This window comes from Acipenser ruthenus, chromosome 27, assembly GCF_902713425.1.
Source record: "Acipenser ruthenus chromosome 27, fAciRut3.2 maternal haplotype, whole genome shotgun sequence".
NCBI classification, from domain to species: Eukaryota; Metazoa; Chordata; class Actinopteri; order Acipenseriformes; family Acipenseridae; genus Acipenser; species Acipenser ruthenus.
Genome location: NC_081215.1, coordinates 9,033,095 through 9,056,380, shown reverse-complemented (window position 1 = coordinate 9,056,380; position 23,286 = coordinate 9,033,095). Strand labels below are relative to the sequence as shown.

The 23,286-nt window shown below is 40.7% G+C and overlaps 1 protein-coding gene across 1 annotated transcript; it reads left to right on the top strand.

Annotated features, from left to right (window-relative positions):
• Positions 1 to 3,079: 3,079 nt before the first annotated feature.
• Positions 3,080 to 22,408, top strand: si:dkey-205h13.2 (mucin-5B). Its single transcript, XM_059002627.1, has 13 exons — positions 3,080 to 3,280; positions 3,490 to 3,517; positions 7,261 to 7,294; positions 8,023 to 8,046; positions 8,656 to 8,827; positions 9,577 to 9,680; positions 10,526 to 10,697; positions 12,825 to 12,931; positions 15,136 to 15,316; positions 17,713 to 17,816; positions 19,267 to 19,438; positions 21,558 to 21,697; positions 22,100 to 22,408. Exons 1-12 carry the CDS (start codon positions 3,189 to 3,191, stop codon positions 21,661 to 21,663), a joined length of 1,296 nt encoding a protein of 431 aa, XP_058858610.1. The 5' UTR covers positions 3,080 to 3,188; the 3' UTR covers positions 21,664 to 21,697; positions 22,100 to 22,408.
• Positions 22,409 to 23,286: the final 878 nt, after the last annotated feature.

Sequence of the window (23,286 nt, the reverse complement as noted above, 5' to 3'; positions counted from 1 at the left end):
TATTTCAACCTGCGAAACTTCCCTTTTAATTGTGCAAAGCACCGTTCAATCACTGAACGAGCACAACTGTACAAATAATTGTAGTGGCTTTGCTTTCTTGTAAGATGTCCATTGTCCCTGTAAGGGGTGAGAAGAAAGTTCTCTAAAGGGTAAGCAGAGTCACTGAGAATGTGGGCATTTGGAGGAAGCAGTTGGTCGCTCTCCATCGCTGACCTAATTGCACTATTTCTAAAAACGTGCGCATCATGCACAGACCCTGGCCAGCCTGCATTAACTTCAATGAATCGCATGTCGATGTCACAAACCCCTTGTAGTAAGACAGAGACTGAAAGCCCTTTCTGTTAAAATAACTGTCCTTTTCATTTTTTGATGCCTTAATGGCTATATGACAGCCATCGATTGCACCTATAACTCCAGGAAACCCCCACTTCTCTTCAAATGCTGCCATGTTTAACACAGCATTACCGATGCTAGGCTACTTGATAATGCTTGAGGCAATTGAGGACAAGATGTTACAGGTATCAAGATGTTAACAAGAGTTTGGTTTCTATGGGTACAGCTGAATGTTTTTGCTCACTAGCTCCTTTTATCAGCTGAACAACGTACTGTAAAAAAAAGGAAATATGTTGTAATATGGTTATATATGCAATATATTATATATAATTATAGATTTGGTATTTTGTATGCATTCTTTGATATTGATATTCGATACATATATATATAAACCTACTTCGACCGCCCATTTCAATATATATATATTGAAAAGTAGTATAATTTAATAATGGTTCAAGACTGTAAAATGGGACTGTGCTTGGTGCAGGAGGAACGGGATTACCATTGTTAATTATAATGGGTTTTACTGCTGTGGGGCTGAGTGCATGTGGAAGTCCGCCTGCAACCAGGACTCAACCAGGTCCTCGGTGAAATTCTCAACAGCAGCATTGCTGTTTGCTGGTCCAGCAGACCCTAGGACTGCTGGTAAAATATTTTCAATGTTGTTGTCGTTTATCGTTAAGATAGCTGAATTTAATAAAAATCAACATTTCTTGACATTTCGTCCATAATTACATCACAAATTGCTAATAAGGAAGCCATTTTTAAAAAGTCACTCAGTGCTCCCATGGAGCAGAGCGTTAGGTCATTTAAATCTGCTCCGTGTGCTTTCTGAGTGTTCTCACTCTGAGCGGCTCAGTTTCTTAACGTGCCCACTGTGTGTGTGCGTGTTAAATAAATAAAACCCGTCCTCTTTTGTATAAATAGCCCCTCTCAATAATAGCTTAGAACATTTCTCGTTACACAGTTATGTATTGTGACACGATGGCTCGTGTGGTGATGTCAGACCAGGAACTGAATGGACCCAGGCTGTTTAGTGAATGTGAATGAATGCGCTGATGCACCGGTTTACTGTAAAATAAAAGGTTTTAATAAAACGGAAACACAGAACAAAACACGTGGCCAAAACAACCAGACAAACAAATGGTGGACGAACCCAAACAACAAGTGACATAGCAATTGTTAGTATAATTTATCACCTCTCTCTACTCCCGTACATACTCACTGTACACCCAACCCCGAGTCAGTGAATCACTGCAACTTTTATGCAGCTGTACAGAGACTCAACTGCTAATCAATAATTCAATTGGAATCTCGGTACAAGGTTTACCTGTGAAACTCACGGTTTTTCACAATTTTGAGAGTCTCCCGGTCGTGCAATGGATTCTCAAGTTTGTGCATAAGTTTGTTATTGTTTGCGAGGCTGCAAAACCATTTAAACATGATAAAGCCGTAAATCCAATACAACTGTCCAAGCGTATTATTTCAAGCGGCGTATATTACCAATCTATATTCCTGTAGCTGCTACGCAAACTCCCCCCTGACAGGGTGGACCATTTTTATTGGGGTGTAGAATGTGTTTTTTTTTTTTTTTTTTTTTTTTTTTAGGATTACTATTACGTAACAACTGCCCTGGATATTTACTTGATGCAGGCTGTGGTCAAAGCAGCAGGGCTTCTTTTATATAGTATCTGATCAAAATATTAAATGTACAAAAAGCCAAGTTTGAAAAAGTAGCAGCCCTTTAACATGCCTAAAAAGGGACATTAAAGAATAAACCTGTATTAAATGACTTAGTTAAACAAGAGATCATTAAGGTTTATCTTTCATTCTTAAGCACAAAGTATTGTAACTGATAGAAAATCTAATATTTATTCAAAGGTCGTTCCTTAGTAAAATGGTACAATGAGATGGTATGGGTGCTACGCCAGCTTTAATTGTGTCTCGTATAACTAAGCTATCTTGTATCATATATGACCTGTGGGTGTTTGATATACGCTTTGCAGGTTTCCGCATACGTAGTTTAAAATGCAGCCTTAAGCAGAAAGTGATTTTATGCTATTACAAAAATGTTTATGGTATGTATATGTATCTATCTATCTATCTATCTATCTATATATATATATATATATATATACAGTATATACACACACAGTAATATATCTTTATATGGCATACTAATCAAGTAGCAGGATATCATTAATTTTGGTCATGCATGTTCCTATTTTGCTTATATTTAAAAACATATTAAGAATACATGTACATCAATATAAGGATATGTGATGCATATATGTAACATATAAAACGGTTACATTGCATATATTTATAATATATTGAAAATATGTGTTCTTTCTGTATGGGTTAAGAATAAACCGTTTCAACAACTGCTCAATTCCTTGGATACCTGAATTGTGTCATGCTCCTCATTGCAAAAACAAGAAAGTTAGCATCATTTTATTTGTGGAACACATATGCTCCTGGTACCTTAAAGGGTTAATGCTTAACTAGAGGTTAAAACTTCCTGTTTCCCTTTGTTTAAAGTTTCCACTGGGTATAACAAATGTAAATGTCTAAATCCAGCTCATGGTCTAAACTCCTGCCCAGAAGGTGTTTAGAAATATGAACTCCATGAGAAAGAAGGTAGCAGATCATGAGTAAGTATCTTTGGAGCACAATTTAACATCAACAATAGGTTCCTGTTCTTTGTTGTTCACATTGAAGGGTGTGGTTTGAACACACTTTGTTATAGCTATTGACCAGATAGAATTTCTGTGCCTGCTTAGTAATTATAATGCCACGGGTCTATTTAATTCCCAAAGGAATATGCTTCTCTGATAAACAGGTAGACACCGCAGATGTATCTTGTATCATATTTGCAGCTTGAAAAGCAGGTGAAGCATCTTGTACTGTTTACTGAGCTCTTGCAGTTGGAAAAGTGTTTTTTTAGGTGAGTACAAGTCCTTTACATTTTTAGTCACAATGCTCTGTATAATCTCCTGTTGAATCTCCAAGATCTGTTAATTTGAAGTTAAATAACTAGTCAGCAATTCTGGCAATAGTGGTACATGGACAAATCAATAGCTAGTTGAAAAGGAGGACTTTGTAATAGAAATGTATGGACAATGTTCACATTACTGCAAATGGTTTATTTTCCAGGAATCCCAGTGTCATGATGCAAGCACAGGTATGAATTGTATTCTATTTTGGAATTGGAAAAGTAATGTGACATATAATGAATGAAATCCATTGTTATATACTGTGACTTTCATTGTATAGATCCGTATATTTTATTCATTATGTGACATGTAACACTTCCAATGCATTTCACATGCATCTTAAATATATGGCTATAATGCATTTTACAATATATCATCTCAGTGTTTGTTTACGGTATGTTTTAAGATATATGCCAATATATGGGACTACTTTACCCAATATATTACAATATTATATTTGTTTTGTAAGGGCTTTCTTTAATACTGTAGGTAATATAATTGGGTCCCACCATTTTAAAAATCAAGAGGGATTCAACCCCAATATTGTCAAAGCACAGATAATGTTCTTTATTCCTATTCAAATCGTTTGAAATACAATAGTAGCAAATAGCAACTATTTATGTATGTATTTATTTATCCAAGGTGACTTACATTTGTTAAATGAAGACACAGCTGAAGTCTACCATTACACACATTGTGTGTTACGCCCTGAGTAAGCCTTGATCATAAGGACTGACCGATGCGGGCACTGGACATAGTCCATTAAAAAATATTTTAAAAATCACGGTCACACTTTATTTTAAGGGCTGTTTATTAACTGTTAAGAAACGTTCATTTTGCGGTAAGGCTTATACATTTAGATCTGTATAAAGTAATGTAACGGGCAGTGTTGTGTGGTGCACTGCCGTTACAGATTCTACTCCCTGTCAGTGAGATCATGTTAAAAGCTCTATAACCACGAATGCAGACAAGCCCAGTCACACAGAGGAGTTCAAGCAAAATAAACGTATTGAACAAAACTAAAAACACCCCCAATTTAACATTTAACAATCTAACCTTTCTGAATAATTTCTTCCTGATTAAGAAATGTTGGCTTCCCATATAGTTTGTACAGAGAGTAGTGATGTGTTATATGGGGGGTTATGAAATCCATCAGCGTCGATTGTGATTGGTATTTTATCTTTAGTAGCAGAAACCGGAAAGTCTTAAATAAAAAGTATTCTAGGAAAACTTTGAATTTAATTTTTGGGGAATATGAATAATATATTATGATCACAGTGCAATGCACAAAGGTTTATGCACAACAGGCGTAATACAGTATGTAACACAATTTTTGTTTCTGGGTAGTAAGTGTTATTTCCTAATTGCTTATGCCTCAAAAGTATAGAAAATGGCTATTATTCCCCACAAACTTTGCTTTTGTGACCAGGACAGTGATATTTGTGTCTTTTCGTTCACATAAAGTCAGAAAAAAACAACATATGAATCCAAATTAACATGTGCCGTAGTTCTTCACCAGAGTCTCAACCAGCTCCACATAGTTTTCGGCCTTGTGATTGCCCAGGAAGCCCCGAACCACTGCGACAAAGCTGTTCAAAGCCGCTTTCTCCTTTCTAGTGAGCTTCTTGGGGAATTCATTGCACTCCAGGATCTTCTTTATCTGTGGTCCGACGAAGACACCGGCTTTGACCTTTGCCTCAGACAGCTTAGGGAAGAAGTCTTGAAGGTACTTGAAGGCTGCCGACTCCTTATCTAGAGCTCTGACAAATTGTTTCATAAGGCCCAAATTGATGTGCAGTGGTGGCATCAGCACCTTCCAGGGGTCCACCAGTGGCTCCCACTTGACGTTGTTCCTCCCCACAGAGAACTCGGTCCGCTTGGAAGGGTCCACCATGCAGAAGTAGCAGTTGCTTGAGTGGTCAGTGGGTTCCTGCCAAATTCTTGGGATAACGAACTTCATGGCTCTCTTTTCCCCTCTGTACCATCCTACAAAAATACATTTATTTCACCCATGACTAATGTGTAAGAGATTCTCACAACATTTTTCATATATGATAAATTTTTTCAATAACATTGAAAATTGTAAAACATTTTAAAATTAAAAACTTTTACAATTTTAAAAATTTTAACAAATTTTATAACATAAAATTCCGAGCAACAATTGTCCATCTTACCTTCCAGAGTTTTTTTTGCAGTGCTCGCAGGTGAAATGAGGTGCCCAGGGTTTGTCTTGATCCCCGACAGGCATGCAGAAATATGCCTTGTAGGCCTCACACATCTTAGCACGGAGTACTTTTTCGCTCTTGTCTTGATAAATTGGCCGCAGACATAGCAAAATGCGTCTGCCGGATGCTTGCAGCCTCTTGATGCCATCTCAGAAAAATGCAGATATGTATCCACTTAGGCAGCTGGAACTAAACTGAACTGGTGGGCGTAAGGCCCCTGTATTTATACTACTATTTATATTACTGGAAAGTTCTAGAAAGTTCTAGAAGTTACTCCAAGTTTACTCAGCACTGAATCTATCTGGAATGTTCTGGAAAATAGGTAAATTTCAAAATATCACTGTCCTGGTCACAAAAGCAAAGTTTGTGGGGAATAATAGCCATTTTCTATACTTTTGAGGCATAAGCAATTAGGAAATAACACTTACTACCCAGGAACAAAAAAAAAAAAAAAATTGTTACACGGTGATATCAGTGATTTCAGTACCATGCTTCACTCATTTACAGGCCTGCACTCCCACCAGGTGAGGTCCTTATTAACCCTTTCACAGGAGGCACTGCACTTCAAAACAAGCTCCTCTGAGCAGCTTGTATGAGAAGCAGACTTAACCCTTTCACAGGAGGCTCTGCACTTCAAAACAAGCTTGTCAACTTTGTTGATAATTATGCAATAAGTATAAATACCTGTGACAGTCTGGCTGAGTGGTGTTGTCAGAACCAGGAAATGAACATACAGCACTGCGAATGAAACAGTGAATGAAAGCGCTGCTGCGCGGTTTATTAATTACGGAAAAATAAAAGCTTTTAACAAACACAAAAACACTTTGTAAAATAAAATAAAACACAGAAGCCAAAACGAACAGACAATAAACAGACAAACAAACGAGTGAAACCAGACACAAACAAGTACACGTAGTAGCAATTGTTATTTTAAATATCTCCTCTCTCACCCGTTCTCCACTCACGAACACACAACCCAGAGTGAATTAAATGTGCATCTATATATACAATTGTGCTGGGATTCAATTACCAATTATTTATTCACTTGAATCCCAGCACGTGAAGTGCAATCCCCGTGCCTAAATACAATTGACATTTTAAATACTCGTGCTCATTACCCACATTATATCCCGTGTACCAACTACAATACACCAAGATTAACACACGCAACATACAACATAAAACACAAAAATACACACAGGGGCGGGGCACATTGCCACAATACCATATTTGTAAATTAAAAGGCGGTATATTGTGGTATGCACTCCCTGTAATACTTTAAAGACACTATATGTGATACTGCCTCCGTGTGAGCAGCACTCGCGCTGTAATGAAAACACAGTGGTATTAGGAAGCTGTTAGGAACCTCTATCTGTGTTGGATTAGTTCTCTGCACCAGGGTCTATCAAGCCAGCCCTGTCAGTTTGCCTTGTTCATGTTTCAAATAATTACCCAGCAGTTCATGATTCCAGGTAATGATCAAAAACACTGTTCCAATGTACAGTATATCCAGGATTGGATTGTTAATGAGATATATTCTGCTATGTGCTTGTATTTATTGCATTGATTTTACATGGCTATGCTACAGTACCTGCAATGTGTCCATGATAAGATTTCTGTACTAGTAGCCAACTTAACCACAAACTCTTGCCGAGGTTTGTCAGTTTGCTTCTTATTTTAATTATTTTTTGTTTGCTTTTTTATAGATTTTTTCAGTTTTATTTGCAGTTACTTATGCAAGTAAGTAAAACTTTTAATTAAATCACTATGTGTGTGAGTTTTGGACGGAACAGCTTGCTATAAAAAACTTAAGCCCGGGCCAAATCAAAACTTTGACAACCCGCTAATCGCACTTAACAAAACTGTATGTAATAGCGCTTGTTTTTTTTTTGTAAGTATCTTATCTCTTCTACTCATAAATAGAAAACGCTATTAAATACAGTTTTGTTAAGTGCGATTAACGGGTTGTCAAAGTTTTGATTTGGTCCCAGCCTTAGTCAGCAATACTATATTTTCTGTTTGCAAACTCAAGGAATGATTAATGTACTATATTTAATATCTATATAAAATAATAATAATAACATACATATTGAATACCTGAGTTGCTATACCTTGTATGCTGTTATATGTAGCTAGTGCCCTGAGGATTGGCTTTGAGTGGTTCTGGGGTCTATTGCTCCAGTATTGAATTGTTACAGCTTCCTTATCCCAGATTTGAGCTTGTTTGCACACTGAACAGCCCTCCTTGTTCCAGTCCAATCCTATGACATGGCATTCAGTGCTGTCAGGTACAGGGCTCCTGTCCTGTGGTAGAAGCCCTGGATACTCTTTATCTGACCCATTTCTTTGCTGTGCAGTTAATGCTTTTCTACAGCAGCAGCACAAGGTGCTTTTTATAACCAGCCTGTACATACTCTGTAAAACTGCAGGAGCGAGTAACACAAATTGTTCTTTTATCATTTCTATAGATGGGAAGGCGATCACTGAAAACAGTAAGTACTCTTCCATCATTTAAACTAGAAAACCCCCTGTGAGCAAAGAGCTAGATTTCCTATTGGCAGAATGGTTATTACGTTGAGAAATAATGTTTTTCTTAAAGGGGCCGTTTAATCATCTATATTGTTTGCTATCCTATTATGTTTGTATGAGTGTAACTGGAAAAATCTGAGTGCAAGGAACATTTGCTGGGGCAGAAGAGACGGCTCCAACTGGAGAGCATCAGTTCTATTCCGGAGAGCACTTGGTTTAGTTTTAGAAAATAATACTTCAGTCTATTCAGCCTCTCTCCAGCCCCTCCAACACTCCGCTCATCATAAAGTGTCGTTTTCATAGCTAAAGTAGTAGCCATGGCCAGCTATAAACACGTCAAAGTATGTGGTACTATAAGGTACTAGCCGACACATTTGTCTTGACTTGGTTTATATTACACTTCCCTGCAGCTTCCTGTTATTATTAACTTTAATCGACCCATGAGAAGTTAGGGGGGAGTCAAGAGTGGGAAGTTTCCATACTACCTGATCACTTTGCATTGAGCTGGAACCAGGAACACTTTCATTAAGTCAAATATCTTAACTTCACAGTTTTGAAACTTCTTTTTTAAGTATGTAGGACACGCTGGTTTAACGATGGAAGCGTAACAAGCGAAGGAGACTTTGAAATGCTGCCTGACCTTCAGAAGAAGAACCCGGGTCAGATCTGCTCCGATCCAGTAGATATCGAGACTCGGACCGTCTCAGGAATAAAAGCTGGGAACACAGGGAACACATTCCACATGTAATCCCAATTTTTACAACTGCTTTAAAACTAGAATAAAGAGAAGAGTACACAATGTAATGTTTCTCTGTCACGTATCATTCATGTTATTTGGTTTCCTTGTTATATTCCTGCATGGTTCCCAGCTGTGCTTTCTCTACTAAAGAGCATTAAAGAATGCTTGTAGTTCATTCCCTATGAGGGTGTTTGCATCATCAAAGGTAAAGGCATTCATTTTATTAGTCTAACCTTCAACACTGGAACCTGGAAAAAAAAACAAAAAAAAACATCAGAATCATTGCATCTCATTAGCAGCAGCAATTAACTCAACCAGCTTATCACAGCACAGCCGTCAGCAGGGAAGCTCTTAAAGTCTGTCAGGTCTGTTTTACAGAAGAATCCTAAGTTCCAGAACAGAACACCCTCATTCCATTGAAATAATAGGACATGACCTTTCAAAACTGCAATGCCCATCTACTCTATACATGCAAAACAGGAATGGAATGAGGAGGACTGCAGTCCCGGCACTTAGGATTCTCCAGACAAGTAAAGGCAGATTTAGAGAAGGAGCAACAGAGCCCAGAACTACACAAAATGATTGCAAATACCACCAAAAAGAAATGGAAATATGAAAAGCAATAAGATTGGAAGCTACTGTTTAATAGGGTAAGCACTATAGGAAGCACTATTAACTCTGGCCCCATTGAAATATATGTCTAGCAGACTTGATTGATTTTGAATCATGGCTTTGTTCTGTTTCTGCTCACTAGATATAACCAGTCCCAAGGATTTGCATGCTTGAATTCCGAGCAGTGGAGGAAGCCTTGTGAAGATTACAAAGTCGTGTTCTCCTGCAACGGCACATTCTGCTCAGGTATTAAAACTGAAGCTAAACTTTTCATTTATCGATCTGCACAAATACTGTTTTCTAACTGTACACCTCACTTATGTATCGATTTTACCACTTTTATTTTATTGGCATTGAAAGATAATCTTGTTTTTTCTCATTTTTATTTGTTTGTTTTGCGTTCTGTTTGTATTATTTTTAAACACAGTTTTGTAGTTTTTCAGGCAGTATCTAAAAAATGGCTTGTCCAATTGTGTTGAAACTTGCTAAGGCATTCAGGGAGTGCATATGGGCGTAATGGATTTATTTATCTTGTCACTCCTGAGAGAGGACAAAAAGTTATTAGTTGTTTATTTGCAGACTTTTTTATCCAAGAGGCACTTACAACAACAACATCTCACCTGAAAGAGGGAGCATGAGGTTAAATCACTTGCTCAGGGTCACACAGTGAGTCAGTGAGTGAGTGAGCTGGGATGTGAACCAGGGACTTCCTGGTTATAAGCCCTTTTCTTTAATCACTGGACCACACAGCCTCCTTATAGAAAGAGATCCAATAGCTTAATAGATGCTGAACCGCTGACAGAGTTCCGGGATCTGTCAGCTAATAGAAACCAGACGAGCACTGATGAACTGAATGGTCTCCTCTTATGCTTGTAAGTTACTGTACAATGCAGGTTATACACTTTTAACAATGTAGGTGTTAAAATAAAACACACAGAGACTACACCTATATTGAAAAGATGTATTAAAAGCAAAATAATTTTTGAGATGCAGAGAGAGGAAAACAAAACAGCAGCGTGTGAACAGGCCAGGCGGCTGGTAGTCAATGCAAGACAGAAACTGAGAGTCTTTTTTTCTGTTTTCTCAAACAGGTTGTCAAACAGGGTGGTTTGATTATGATGACCCCACAGGAATGGGAGATTATGAAGTCCTGAGCCAACTTCTGACAAAGTATCCCAAAGAGATCTGCTCCCAGCCGCTGGCCATTGAGGCCCAGACGCTGTCTGGCACCCCAGCCCTGAGCACTGGAAACACATTTCAAGTGTGAGTCTGCTGTACTGTACCAGGGTATTAATATAATACCAAGTAAAAATATTTAAAAACGCAGGAACACAATTTTCTAGTTCAATTTTAGTAGCACTTTTATAAATGTGTTTTTTATTGACTTTTTAAATGTAACTACTATGGCCGGGCAAAAGGTGGGTTATCAAGCCAGGTTTGGATAAAACAAAACAGAAATGTAGGAAGTCAGCATGGCCTAGTGGTCTAAAGCATTGTAGCAGGCTGTTCAAGACCCAGTTATTTATTTTGCAAACTTGTGTGTCAATGGGACCTTGTATTAATACTGACACAATGATGCAGAAATACAAAACTTCCCCAGTTTCTTTTAAAAACAAATATATTATTACAAGGTGGGCTTTTCCTAGTAATGCTTTCACCTGATGATCCTGTTTCTGACTGTTGACTTGCAAACACCCACCGTATTAGCTGGTCAGGGATGTCATGCGCTGCACACCTTCGATGTGGTGGTCCCGGGTGTACCTGGAGATGATCTTGTAAGAGGTCGAAAAGGCAATTCTTGTTATTGACTCCAACCTGTGAAAAAGCTAATTAACAGATGCATTTAATAAAAATACACGAATACACTTCATTAAACAGTGGAATAGTGTTGTTTATATAAAGTGACAACATGTAGGAGTAGCTCAAGTATTTTAGTAACAGTAATGACAGAGTACAAGGAGGAGAAGTCTGGTAGGGTTATATCAGAACAGAATTTCTGAGGTCACAAATCCTTCCACAATGCCAATGCTAATACATTTTAAATGCTGTTAATGCAAACACCTCAAAGAGTATGGACTTTTACAGTAAAATATATTTAAGGTGATGTTCTACATTTTAACTGAACTTAAGAAAATGTAACGAGATTCTCTTCTGCTGCTGAATTTGATTTGATCCCTACACACCCAGCAAATGTACAGCTCGCTATAATATTGCAGGAATGCTTTAATTAAGAATGTAACTCAAGTGTAAGTATCTTTCATACATTATATTGAACAGTGAATATACTGAAGCCTGTGTGTCCCAAGGGCAGCTGCTGCCCTTCATCTTCAGGTTTTTTGCAGAGGCTGTGGTGGGTGGACCACTTCGACTGTATGCCCTTCATCTTCAGTTTTTTGCAGAGGCTGTGGTGGGTGGACCACTTTGACTGTATCAGTGTCACTCTTAACAACAAAGTCACTGTGAACCACTGGCTTCAACCTGTAAAAAAATGCTGGACTGGCCATTTCCCATTGACAGGTCTGACAGTCAGTCTCCTTACTGCAGTCTAATCAGAAATATGTATCATACGTAACATAAATAATAGAAAATGTAGGACTGAGAGGAAGCCATTCAGCTCATCTATGCTGGTCTTGTTCCTAGTAGCTGATTGATCTAAAAACTTAAAGGATCCCAATGATTCAGCATCAACAACAAGGCTAGGTATTCCATACCCTCACTGCTCTCTGTGTGAACAAGTGTCAGCTTACAGGCAAGCCTGCAGGCGCCAGGCCAGACTACAGGGGTCGCTGGTATGTGGTGAGTTGAGGACACCCTGGCTGACCTAACCCCCCCACCCCCGGGTGGCGTTCGGCCAGTTGTGCACTGCCCCTGGGAGCTCCCATCCACGGTTGGCAATGGAATAGCCTGGACTTGAACCGGTGACATCCAGTCTATAGGGCGCATCCTGCACTCCACGTGGAGTACCTTTACCGGATGCACCACTCGGGAGCCCCCTATCTCCACTTCATTTCTAACTGTGTCCTCTGGTGCTGGTTTCTCTGTTGCACTTGAAGTATTGGTTAGAGAACTTTGTCAAATCCTTTTTAAGATTTTAAAGACTCCAATCAAGTTCCTCCAATTCTTTAACTTCCTGAGAACCAAAAACTGCACAGTAATGCTGCTAGAGTTATTTGATGAATTCTGAGCAGTAATGTAGGCCCACATTATTGTTATAGGAAATGTAACTTCCTTTAAAAACAGTAGCACAGTTACAGCCAGCAGAATAACATAACAGCTTAAGGGTCATAACAATGTATGGTGGGCAATATAAAGGCTGTCATTTTTTTTCGCTCATGTCAGTGCCACTACAGAGTGTCCAGATGTCTTGACGTTTTTAAATCTATTTTGCAGCTATGATGCCACGTATGGATTTGCCTGTGTTAATGCAGAGCAGAAGGGGGGGAGCCGCTGTGAGGACTACAGAGTGAGATTCACCTGCCCTAGAGAGTTCTGCTCAGGTAAGTGAGTTCTCATCCTTACATTAGCATTGTTTACTTTAAAGCAAACAGCATAATCTGTAGAGGAAAGGTTCAGACGTGTGTGTGGCGGGGCACCTCGCCTCTGTGCATATTTTGTGTTTTATGTTGTATGTGGTGTGCTATTGTTGGTGTGGATATATTGGTAGGTAAAATGTGTATTAGTATGTGGGCACAGGGATTGCACAAATTAGTTCACATGCCAGGATTCAAGTGAATGATTAATTAGCAATTGAGTCCCGGCACAGCTGTATATATAGAGGCACGAATCACTCACTCAAGGTTGGTGTTCAGAGGCGGAACGAGAGTCGGGAGGTAAAGAAAAAGTGAAACTAAAAAAGAAACAATTGCTACGTGTGCTAGTTTTAGACTAGCACGACACTTGTTTTGTTCCGTGTCTGTTTGTTTTGGCCACTGTGCCGTTTTGTTTTGTGAAGTGTTTTGTCTTGGTAAACCATTTGATTCATAATAAACCGGCGCAATAGCGCACTCACTCACAAAACTGTTGTCTACTTCCTGGCCTGACGTCACCACAAGCCATCCTGTTCACAGTGTGTCACATTGTTATCTCGGTCAAGTTCAGGCCTATACCTTCAAAGCTGCTAGTCCAAGTTTGATTATAAATGTGTTACAACAAGTTATTCACACACTGTGAATATAGCTCACAGGACCTGGAGGTCAGTCCAATTCAATAAAACTGGGGTGGATCCCTTATAAAAGCTAGCATGGTAAATTCTCCTATGCTTTTGCCCTATGCATTTTCCATAGTTTAACATGGTTTGCCATATTCTTTAAGTAAGAAATAACCCACAACAGGGTGTGCGGTAAAACAATTCTTACTGCACACCCTGGGTGCGTTGTGAAGCACGAGGCTGCAGGCCGAGTGCCTTCAACAACCCAGGAAGTGCGGTAAGAATTGTCTTACCGCACACCCTGGAGTGGGTTATTTCGCTTATAAAATGGCTAGCTTTTTTAAGGAAAAAATTAGAAATATATTATGTATCCTTCCACTGAAAAAAATAGTCCCTGAATACACATATTATGTACATTGTTATTTGCCATAAACATTACATTGAGCATTCCCATTTATAGTGACATTTTTTAGATAAAATGGTATTTGGGAATTGAAAGCAGACTGATATCCCACATCTGAGGGAGGATTCATGGAACAGCTAAACACTGCACTGGCACTTGACATTGAGGGGGGAGTTTCCAAGTGTTTTTTTTTGTGTAGGAAATGATCCTACTCAGGTTTTGCGGTCTTCAAGAGAAGCTGACCAATAATTTCAGAGGCTGTTTTCACATTGATGGCTGGTAACCAGCATCATTTCCTTAGCTTGTAAACCAGCATTAGATGAATGTGGACTAAACGAGTTCTGTGTCAGTTTGCGCAGTGCCGCAGTCCTTCCTGTCCGCGGCGAGCACAATAGAATTCTATGCCGAACCCGACCTTGTTTAAAAGCCCAACGGTTGTGTCAGAAGAGAGCAGGAGAGATTTTAATTGTGTTTTAAATGTTTCTGAAATCGCAGGGTAGTGGTGAAATGTATCTGTTGTGTCTAATTTAAACATTGCCTACTCACTAGTTATATAAGGCGATATTTAGTTTAATAAGTAGATGCCGCTGCTGCATATATATATTACATGCTGAGAGAGACTTGCGTGGTGATTTCTCAGATGGCTTTTGAATAAAGTGTTACTGCTACTGCTTACCTCAGAGTTTTCTTTGTTCTGCTCTCTGACTAAATACCACAATATATTTGCCATTGTTGCTGTAATTCTTAGTGACAGAGATGAAACAAAACATTGTTTGTTGGGTAATTTAAATGCTGTTTCAGTTGTATGTTGACTTTTTTACCTACAGAAACACTGTTTAGATAATTGTTACTATTAAGATGTAGTAACATTAATAGATCAGGTAATTAAGTTGGTCTATGATGTCATAGCCATGCGGTAAGACAATTCTTACCGCACGGTCATGTGATCTTGTTAAGCCAATCACAGCACTTAATTTATCCAAGCCCATTTTATAATATGCTTTACCATACCTCCCTATGACTTTACAATGGTTACCTATGCTTTGGGAAACCTTTCTAAGGGGAATTGCACCACATTATAAGAATAATGTAATGGTTTAACTATAGTGGTGTTTAGAAGTCCTAATATCTGCTGTTTTCTTTGTTTCCAGTTACAGCAGAATGCAGGACCGGGTGGTTCAGCAGTGATGAGCCTTCAGGTACAGGAGACATCGAGAGCCTCATGCAACTCCAGCAGAAATACCCCGGGCAGATCTGCAGGACTCCCCTGTCAGTGGAAGCCCAGACGATATCGGGGATCTCAGCCCTGAACACGGAAAACATCTTCCAAGCGTAAGGGTTTTCATTGTGCTTTTTATGTTCCTAATCTGGTTCTTGTGTGGTAAGACATTACTATAAAGCCATCCTTCTTTTGGTCAGTTCATTAGACCAGGGGTGAGCCATGTATAAGGGGGTTAGCACTTTACATTAAAAGCAGCAAAGTTAAGTCTGACTCCCTGGAAAAATAATGTCATGTATTCAATTAGAGCTAGAGCTGCCCCCTGCTGCAAGATTGTGGAAGTTCAACAACATTTGAATTCAGTGTATTTGCATGCTGCAGAGTTAACAGGGCTTGTGATTTCTATCTTTCCATTTGCAGGGTAAATTGATGTTAACTACTAATTTGTTGTTTCTAATTTCATGGAGTTGGTGTCTCCTCACATAGCGTCGCCAGTTCGTTATTATTATGGCATATCTGTGTCGTTCTCTTCCCCTGCAGTGTGCATTGCTTAATTATGTATTCGCTCCTGCAGCCTTCAGGACCAGCACTGGTATAAACGTAATGAAATGTAAAGGCAGGTTTCAGAACACGTTTTAAGCACCTGCGTAATACAGGTAAACCAAAACATTACGATAGGACAGACAACAAGTAAGAAATTCATTTATAAGAAAATGCAAATAGATAAACGGCCCTTAAAATTCACCATCCTGAACTACAAGATGTTAAATGTAGTACCAGTATTTATTTATTGGAATAAAATTCAGAACAAATTACCCCCCTCCCCCCCATTTGTTATTTTTAAATTTATTTGATAATTATGTAGCTCTTATAATGTGTTAACACATGTATGTATAAACAAACACAAAATCTAGTTATTATTTTTAATGACCTTCTTATTTTTTTGTTTAAAATAGTGTACACACCTGCACAGCTCTTGCTAAATTCTAAATTGTTTTGGCTCTTTAGGGAAACGGAAGAATTTTCTTTTTGTTAACTTGATCTCTGCCTTAGCTTTTACTGAGGAGTCAAAAACTTAACTCCAGCCCTGACTAACAAAAAATGACCATACGTAAAATAAACTCATTTGATTGGTTGGTGCTGAAAATGCGTGGATTGAGTATAATCCTTTCCGTTTTAAGTAATGTCTTGTTCCCTCAAACATGTTAAAGGAGAGATTCTGAAATAACAACAAGTTAATCAAAACTATGAAACGTGAGCAAATATACCAACCCAACTTTTAACACCCAAAAGAAGAAAACTGCAGGGGGCGGGGGTGGGTGCAAATATGATTGACTGCCCTGGGGGCTAAAATGCTTAGTTACAGCTCTGATGGACAGAGTACAATGGGGAAAAAAAGTTTTGCTGGTTTGTGAAACAAGTATAGCATTATTTTAAAATGGATGTTTTTTTAATGAATGATCCCGATTCTGACTTCTATCATGCTAACTTGTACTAAAAATGTCCTTACATAAACATTTACAAAAATGTCCAGTATAATTGGATAAGCCATTCTCTAATAACTTATGTTAAAGAATGTCCTTAGAAAGTTTGAAAGTTTGACAATTAGACAAGTGGTCATTGAGATCAACAGTTTTTAACCTGGATGTCTGACTAGTCAGATATTGGGTTTGGGTTAAAGTAGTATATTCATCTCTATGGCAACCACTGGCTGCCACAACAGTGTGGGCTGTGCTGTGACTTAAGCACCTGCTGCTCTCTATGGGGCTCCACAAACCGAAATTCAAATGAAGAAGAGGCCGTTACAGTAAAAACACTGCTTCAGATACACTGGCACGTTCACAAAGAAATTTACTTTGTCATGAACACCATTTTTTTCTGAAAGGGGATTATACAGCCAGCCCCAAATTGGCAATCCATGAATCAATTTGGGAATGGCCACATTCCAAGTGTTTTTGCAGGGGTGGGCTTTTAACACCATCCGTACCAAATTTCCAAACTATTCAAATTCTAATAAACTTTATTTACAAAACACAAATAACAGGAAACAGACCCAGCAGTGGGCCACAGTCCCTGCCACAATTAGAACTCACTTTGTACAGGATGTAATCTCTCCTGAGAGAGCAGCTGGCACGAGTATAAAACAGAGGCATTTTAACTCATGTATTCCTCTTGTTTAGATTCACTTTGTAAACCAGTTTCTGTTTCATTCCTCACATCCTGGGGATTTTATAAAACTCAGAAACCCCTGAAGTCTCAATACAGCTCTTAAGCTTGTCTAATCTACACGTGGTACCCCAGAATGTAACCATTAACCCTTCCCCCAGTGGATGTAAGAATTATTACATTTGTTGTAGGTGGTATTTATTATTGATGTATTTCTCACATCCACTAGGGGCAATGTTGCAGGGTGGGAAAAATATTGTTTTACCAAAAGCGGGAAGTAGCTGAACTGGATAGACATTAATGTTACAGTGCCTTACAGTATGCGGGTTTCTTGTGGTTTTAGTTATGACACCACCTATGGATTTGCATGCATCAATTCAGCACAAAAGAACAGGATCTGTGAAGACTATCAAGTGAGATTTATCTGCCCAGCTGAATTCTGCTCAGGTAAGGACAGGCCTTGCAATGTAAATAACTTCCTATAACAAAAGGAGCCTTTGCGCTCACGCAGGTTTGGGTTCACCTCAGCATGCAGCAGCCTCTGCCGGTCAAGCACCCACGAGATCAGGAGGAGCCAGTCACGCTGGTCAGGCACCCACGAGGCCAGGAGGAGCCAGTCACGCTGGTCAGGCACCCACCGAGGCCAGGAGGAGCCAGTCACGCTGGTCAGGCACCCACCGAGGCCAGGAGGAGCCAGTCACGCTGGTCAGGCACCCACGAGGCCAGGAGGAGCCAGTCACGCTGGTCAGGCATCCACCGAGGCCAGGAGGAGCCAGTCACGCTGGTCAGGCACCCACCGAGGCCAGGAGGAGCCAGTCACGCTGGTCAGGGATCCACCGAGATCAGGAGGAGCCAGTCACGCTGGTCAGGCACCCACGAGGCCAGGAGGAGCCAGTCACGCTGGTCAGGCACCCACGAGGCCAGGAGGAGCCAGTCAAGCTGGTCAGGCACCCACGAGGCCAGGAGGAGCCAGTCACGCTGGTCAGGCATCCACCGAGGCCAGGAGGAGCCAGTCACGCTGGTCAGGCACCCACCGAGGCCAGGAGGAGCCAGTCACGCTGGCCAGGCATCCACCGAGGCCAGGAGGAGCCAGTCACGCTGGTCAGGCACCCACGAGGCCAGGAGGAGCCAGTCACGCTGGTCAGGCACCCACCAAGGCCAGGAGGAGCCAGTCACGCTGGTCAGGCATCCACCGAGGCCAGGAGGAGCCAGTCACGCTGGTCAGGCACCCACCGAGGCCAGGAGGAGCCAGTCACGCTGGTCAGGCATCCACCGAGGCCAGGAGGAGCCAGTCACGCTGGTCAGGCACCCACCGAGGCCAGGAGGAGCCAGTCACGCTGGTCAGGCACCCACCGAGGCCAGGAGGAGCCAGTCACGCTGGTCAGGCACCCACCGAGGCCAGGAGGAGCCAGTCACGCTGGTCAGGCACCCACGAGGCCAGGAGGAGCCAGTCACGCTGGTCAGGCACCCACGAGGCCAGGAGGAGCCAGTCAAGCTGGTCAGGCACCCACCGAGGCCAGGAGGCTGGCCCTTGTCCTGCAGGGTCCAGCAGCTTATTGACATCCACGGTACAGCTCCTGGGTGTAAATGGGTGCAATTGGCTTGGGATTGGAGTTATCCTGTGTTGTTGTGGGGAATTGAGGGGACACAATTGAACATTCTAAATTGGGGAAAAACTACATTTAAAAAAGAATATATAGTAGCAGCCAAGTCTTGTTTATGTATGTTCATGTAATGCACTGTGCAGAGTGGAAAGCTGTTTCACTTTTCATGAATCTGAAGCTATATATTTTTTTTTTTTGTAAAATAGAGTTTTGCCAGTTATTTTTATTGTAAGTTATCGCAGGGGCTCAGTATTGGCTCCCCACACTAATGATGAATTTTGTATCTGTGTCAGACTGCAGGACGAGGTGGTTTAATCGGGACAGTCCCAGTGGTAAGGGGGACTACGAGACTTTGCTGCAGCTCCAGGAGGAATACCCAGGAGAGATCTGCTCTGATCTGTGGAGGATCGAGGCTGTGACCCTCTCCGGAATCCCAGCCTCACAAACAGGGAACATCTTCCAAGTGTAAGGGGCTTGGTATACTAGCCAATGCACTATATTAACCTGGCTGCTGGCTGAACCACTGCTGCTGCCTGTCTGTGCGCAGATACCATTCTCAGAACCACAGGCTTGAACTGTTCTGTGACCCATCTGATGGGTATCTATGAAAACAATCTGTATAGACAGTGATGGAAAGAAAGTGATAGTAAAATACCAGAAGCCATCTAAAGAGTTTGTTTAAAGAGCTGCTGATCAGCATTGTGTAGTAAAAGGATGATCACTTCACTAAATGGAGACTTTAATGGGATGTTTTTTTTTCTTTCATTATTTCAAATTACTTGATTGAGTCTTGGAACTAAATTTACAGGTAAGCAGACAAGTTGCCTGCCCTAGTCATTGTTGTCAACATTTTTGTTGACCGATATTACAGTGGGTGTGTGTATATTATTGACACACTATGTAAAATATTGCTGATCATAAAGTGCTTGTATTTATAGTGTATGTGCATGACACATCAGCTCTTTCTGTGGGATAAACACAGGGTAACTTCTGTGTGATTGCACAGCAGATATATGCATTTTCTGGGGCTGGGTATTTATTTGTCTCCCTTCACACAAATGTCCACAGGCTACCTTATATAAACATTAATTGTGCAGTTCTTTATGGCAGCCCACAGAAAGCATAAAATGCATCATTCACGAGTAATCAGTGAGATGCACAAACAGATCAAACGGAGTGCACTGTAGTACTGTAGTAAAAAAGATACCCTCTCTGTTTTTCTTCTGCATTTAGATTATGTTTGCAGTTTTTACATACAGTACCCGCAGAGGTGAATCAGCAGTTAAGAGACTAGTTTGGCAAGGCTTTTACTGACTAAAACACCAGCAGTAAAGTTTATTAAGAGACTAGTTTGGCAAGGCTTTTACTGAGTACCACACCAGCAGTGAAGTTTATTAAGAGACTAGTTTGGTAAGGCTTTTACTGAGTACCACACCAGCAGTAAAGTTTATTAAGAGACTAGTTTGGCAAGGCTTTTACTGAGTACCACACCAGCAGTGAAGTTTATTAAGAGACTAGTTTGGCAAGGCTTTTACTGAGTACCACACCAGCAGTAAAGTTTATTAAGAGACTAGTTTGGCAAGGCTTTTACTGAGTACCACACCAGCAGTGAAGTTTATTAAGAGACTAGTTTGGCAAGGCTTTTACTGAGTACCACACCAGCAGTGAAGTTTATTAAGAGACTAGTTTGGCAAGGCTTTTACTGAGTACCACACCAGCAGTAAAGTTTATTAAGTCACTTTCCATATTGTAGACATAGTTTGTGCGCTGTCCAATTATGAGCTCCTGGGGTGGAATGTTTACTATAATGGAAATAATGAATGCTTATTTTATTATTGAAAAGTCACAGAAAGTGCATGTGCAGAAAGAAATATTCCACATTAAAGGGGAAGTCCGTTTCTCTTGACCGTTCTGCCTCTGGTTAACCAAAATAGTGCCAGTATCCAGCATTAAATCAAAATCACAGCTTGGGGGATATGGCACGTCGCAAGTGCCTGAGTTTGCACGTTGCATTCCTTTATTTTAGTGTTTATCAAAATTGCACCCCTAGTCTGTGCTACCCAGCTGGAGCCTTCATGGAAACCATCTCTCAGCATCCTGTTTGACAGAGCCTCCTCAGATGCTGAAACTCTCTGCTCACTTTTCTCTTGCTGTTTGATTTGCAGGTATGATGCTGTCATGGTTTTGCTGTGTAAATACACTCTGCTCACTTTTCTCTTGCTGTTTGATTTGCAGGTATGATGCTCTCATGGTTTTGCGTGTAAATACACTCTGCTCACTTTTCTCTTGCTGTTTGATTTGCAGGTATGATGCTCTCATGGTTTTGCTGTGTAAATACACTCTGCTCACTTTTCTCTTGCTGTTTGATTTGCAGGTATGATGCTCTCATGGTTTTGCTGTGTAAATACACTCTGCTCACTTTTCTCTTGCTGTTTGATTTGCAGGTATGATGCTGTCATGGTTTTGCTGTGTAAATACACTCTGCTCACTTTTCTCTTGCTGTTTGATTTGCAGGTATGATGCTGTCGTGGTTTTGCTGTGTAAATACACTCTGCTCACTTTTCTCTTGCTGTTTGATTTGCAGGTATGATGCCTCTCATGGTTTTGCTTGTGTAAATGCAGAACAGGCTGGGAAAGCCTGTGAAGATTATAAAGTCCGGTTCAGCTGTCCTCCTGAGTTCTGTAAATGAACAGCAGAGCTGTGTGGATTGCAGTAGGATTGGAGTAAGTGTCTGTGATTCCCTCCCTGTACAGTAACACTTCAATTACAAAATTATGAACAAACAACTAGTACAAGAGATCTTGAATTACTACATTACATAGTTGTTTAGTTCTAGTTTTGAAAAAAGGGTTTTTTGTAACTAAATACTGGAGGAAATACTTATGCCACACAGTATACTTTCAACGTAAGAACATAGCACTATTTCGTCCAATCGACCCTCCAGTTCCTAGTAATTAGTTGATCTTAAATCTTTGTCAAGTCGGGTCTTAAAGGATCCCAAGGATCTCAGCATTAACATGGCTTGGTAACCCAAAAATATAGCTAAGTGAGTAAAGTATCAAGAATCACTAAAAATGAAATGCATCATGAAACTCAATTTAAAAAAAATCTCTCTTCTTTTTTAGGATGCAGAAACAATAACCTCTGAAATCAAGACGTATGTGATGTGTGAATTATTTTTCGTAATTATAAATGAAGGATTTGGTGCCTGTATTAGTCCGGAGATGTGAAGAAAGAAATAATTGGGGTTAGGTTGTGTTTTAAACATATTTCAGTGAAGAAGGTACCAATATCAGCATCTCTCTAATGCCATTGAGCAGATTGCAAAGGCTCATGAGACTAAATTCTGTAAATGGTGACACAATTAGAGGGGTATAGTTTTGAGGCAAACATTGTCATCCGGGGATGTTTTAATAAAGTGTTTTTGGGTTGAAATGAAATATTGCGTATTGTTTCATTTTGTTATATTCCAGGGGTTAAAGTAATTTTAGCTAACAAAATAATCCTGTACATCCATTCACTATACAGGTCTGAAATGTGGAATTTTTAAAAGAAACCTGTTATTCAGCAAACATGTATTCTCACTAGTCTTGGACAACTCAGTTAGGCTATTTACATTATCATGCCACTAAGGTCAGACAAGGCCGGGAAGTTGCATCACATGTTGCCTGGCTGGGCTGGGCTGGGGGTTCAGCGGGTTTACATGTTTAGGCCAGGGAGTCCCGTCTTTATCTAATTAATATGTAAAATGGGACAATGCAGTTGTTCACAAAAGTTGTACCTCTCTCAATTTATAACATACTATGGGTGTCTAGAGTTAAAAATGGTTGGTTCACAGCTTTAGGAGCAGCCTCTTACTGGAGCAGCCTGACTCACTGGAGCAGCCTCTCACCGGAAGAGCCCGACTCACAGGAGCAGCCCGACTAACCGGAGCAGCCCGACTAACCGGAGCAGCCTGACTCACAGGAACTGCCTGACTCACCGGAGCAGCCTGACTCACCGGAGCAGCCTGACTCACCGGAGCAGCCTGACTCACCGGAGCAGCTTGACTCACCGGAGCAGCCTGACTCACAGGAACAGCCTGACTCACCGGAGCTGCCTCTCACCGGAGCAGCTCGACTCACTGGAGCAGCCTGACTCACCGGAGCAGCCTGACTCACCGGAGCAGCCCGACTCATAGGAGCAGCCTCTCACCGGAGCAGCTCGACTCACCGGAGCAGCCTGACTCACCGCAGCATCCTCTCGCAGGAGCAGCCTGACTCACCGGAGCAGCCTCTCACCAGAGCAGCTCGACTCACCGGAGCAACGTCTC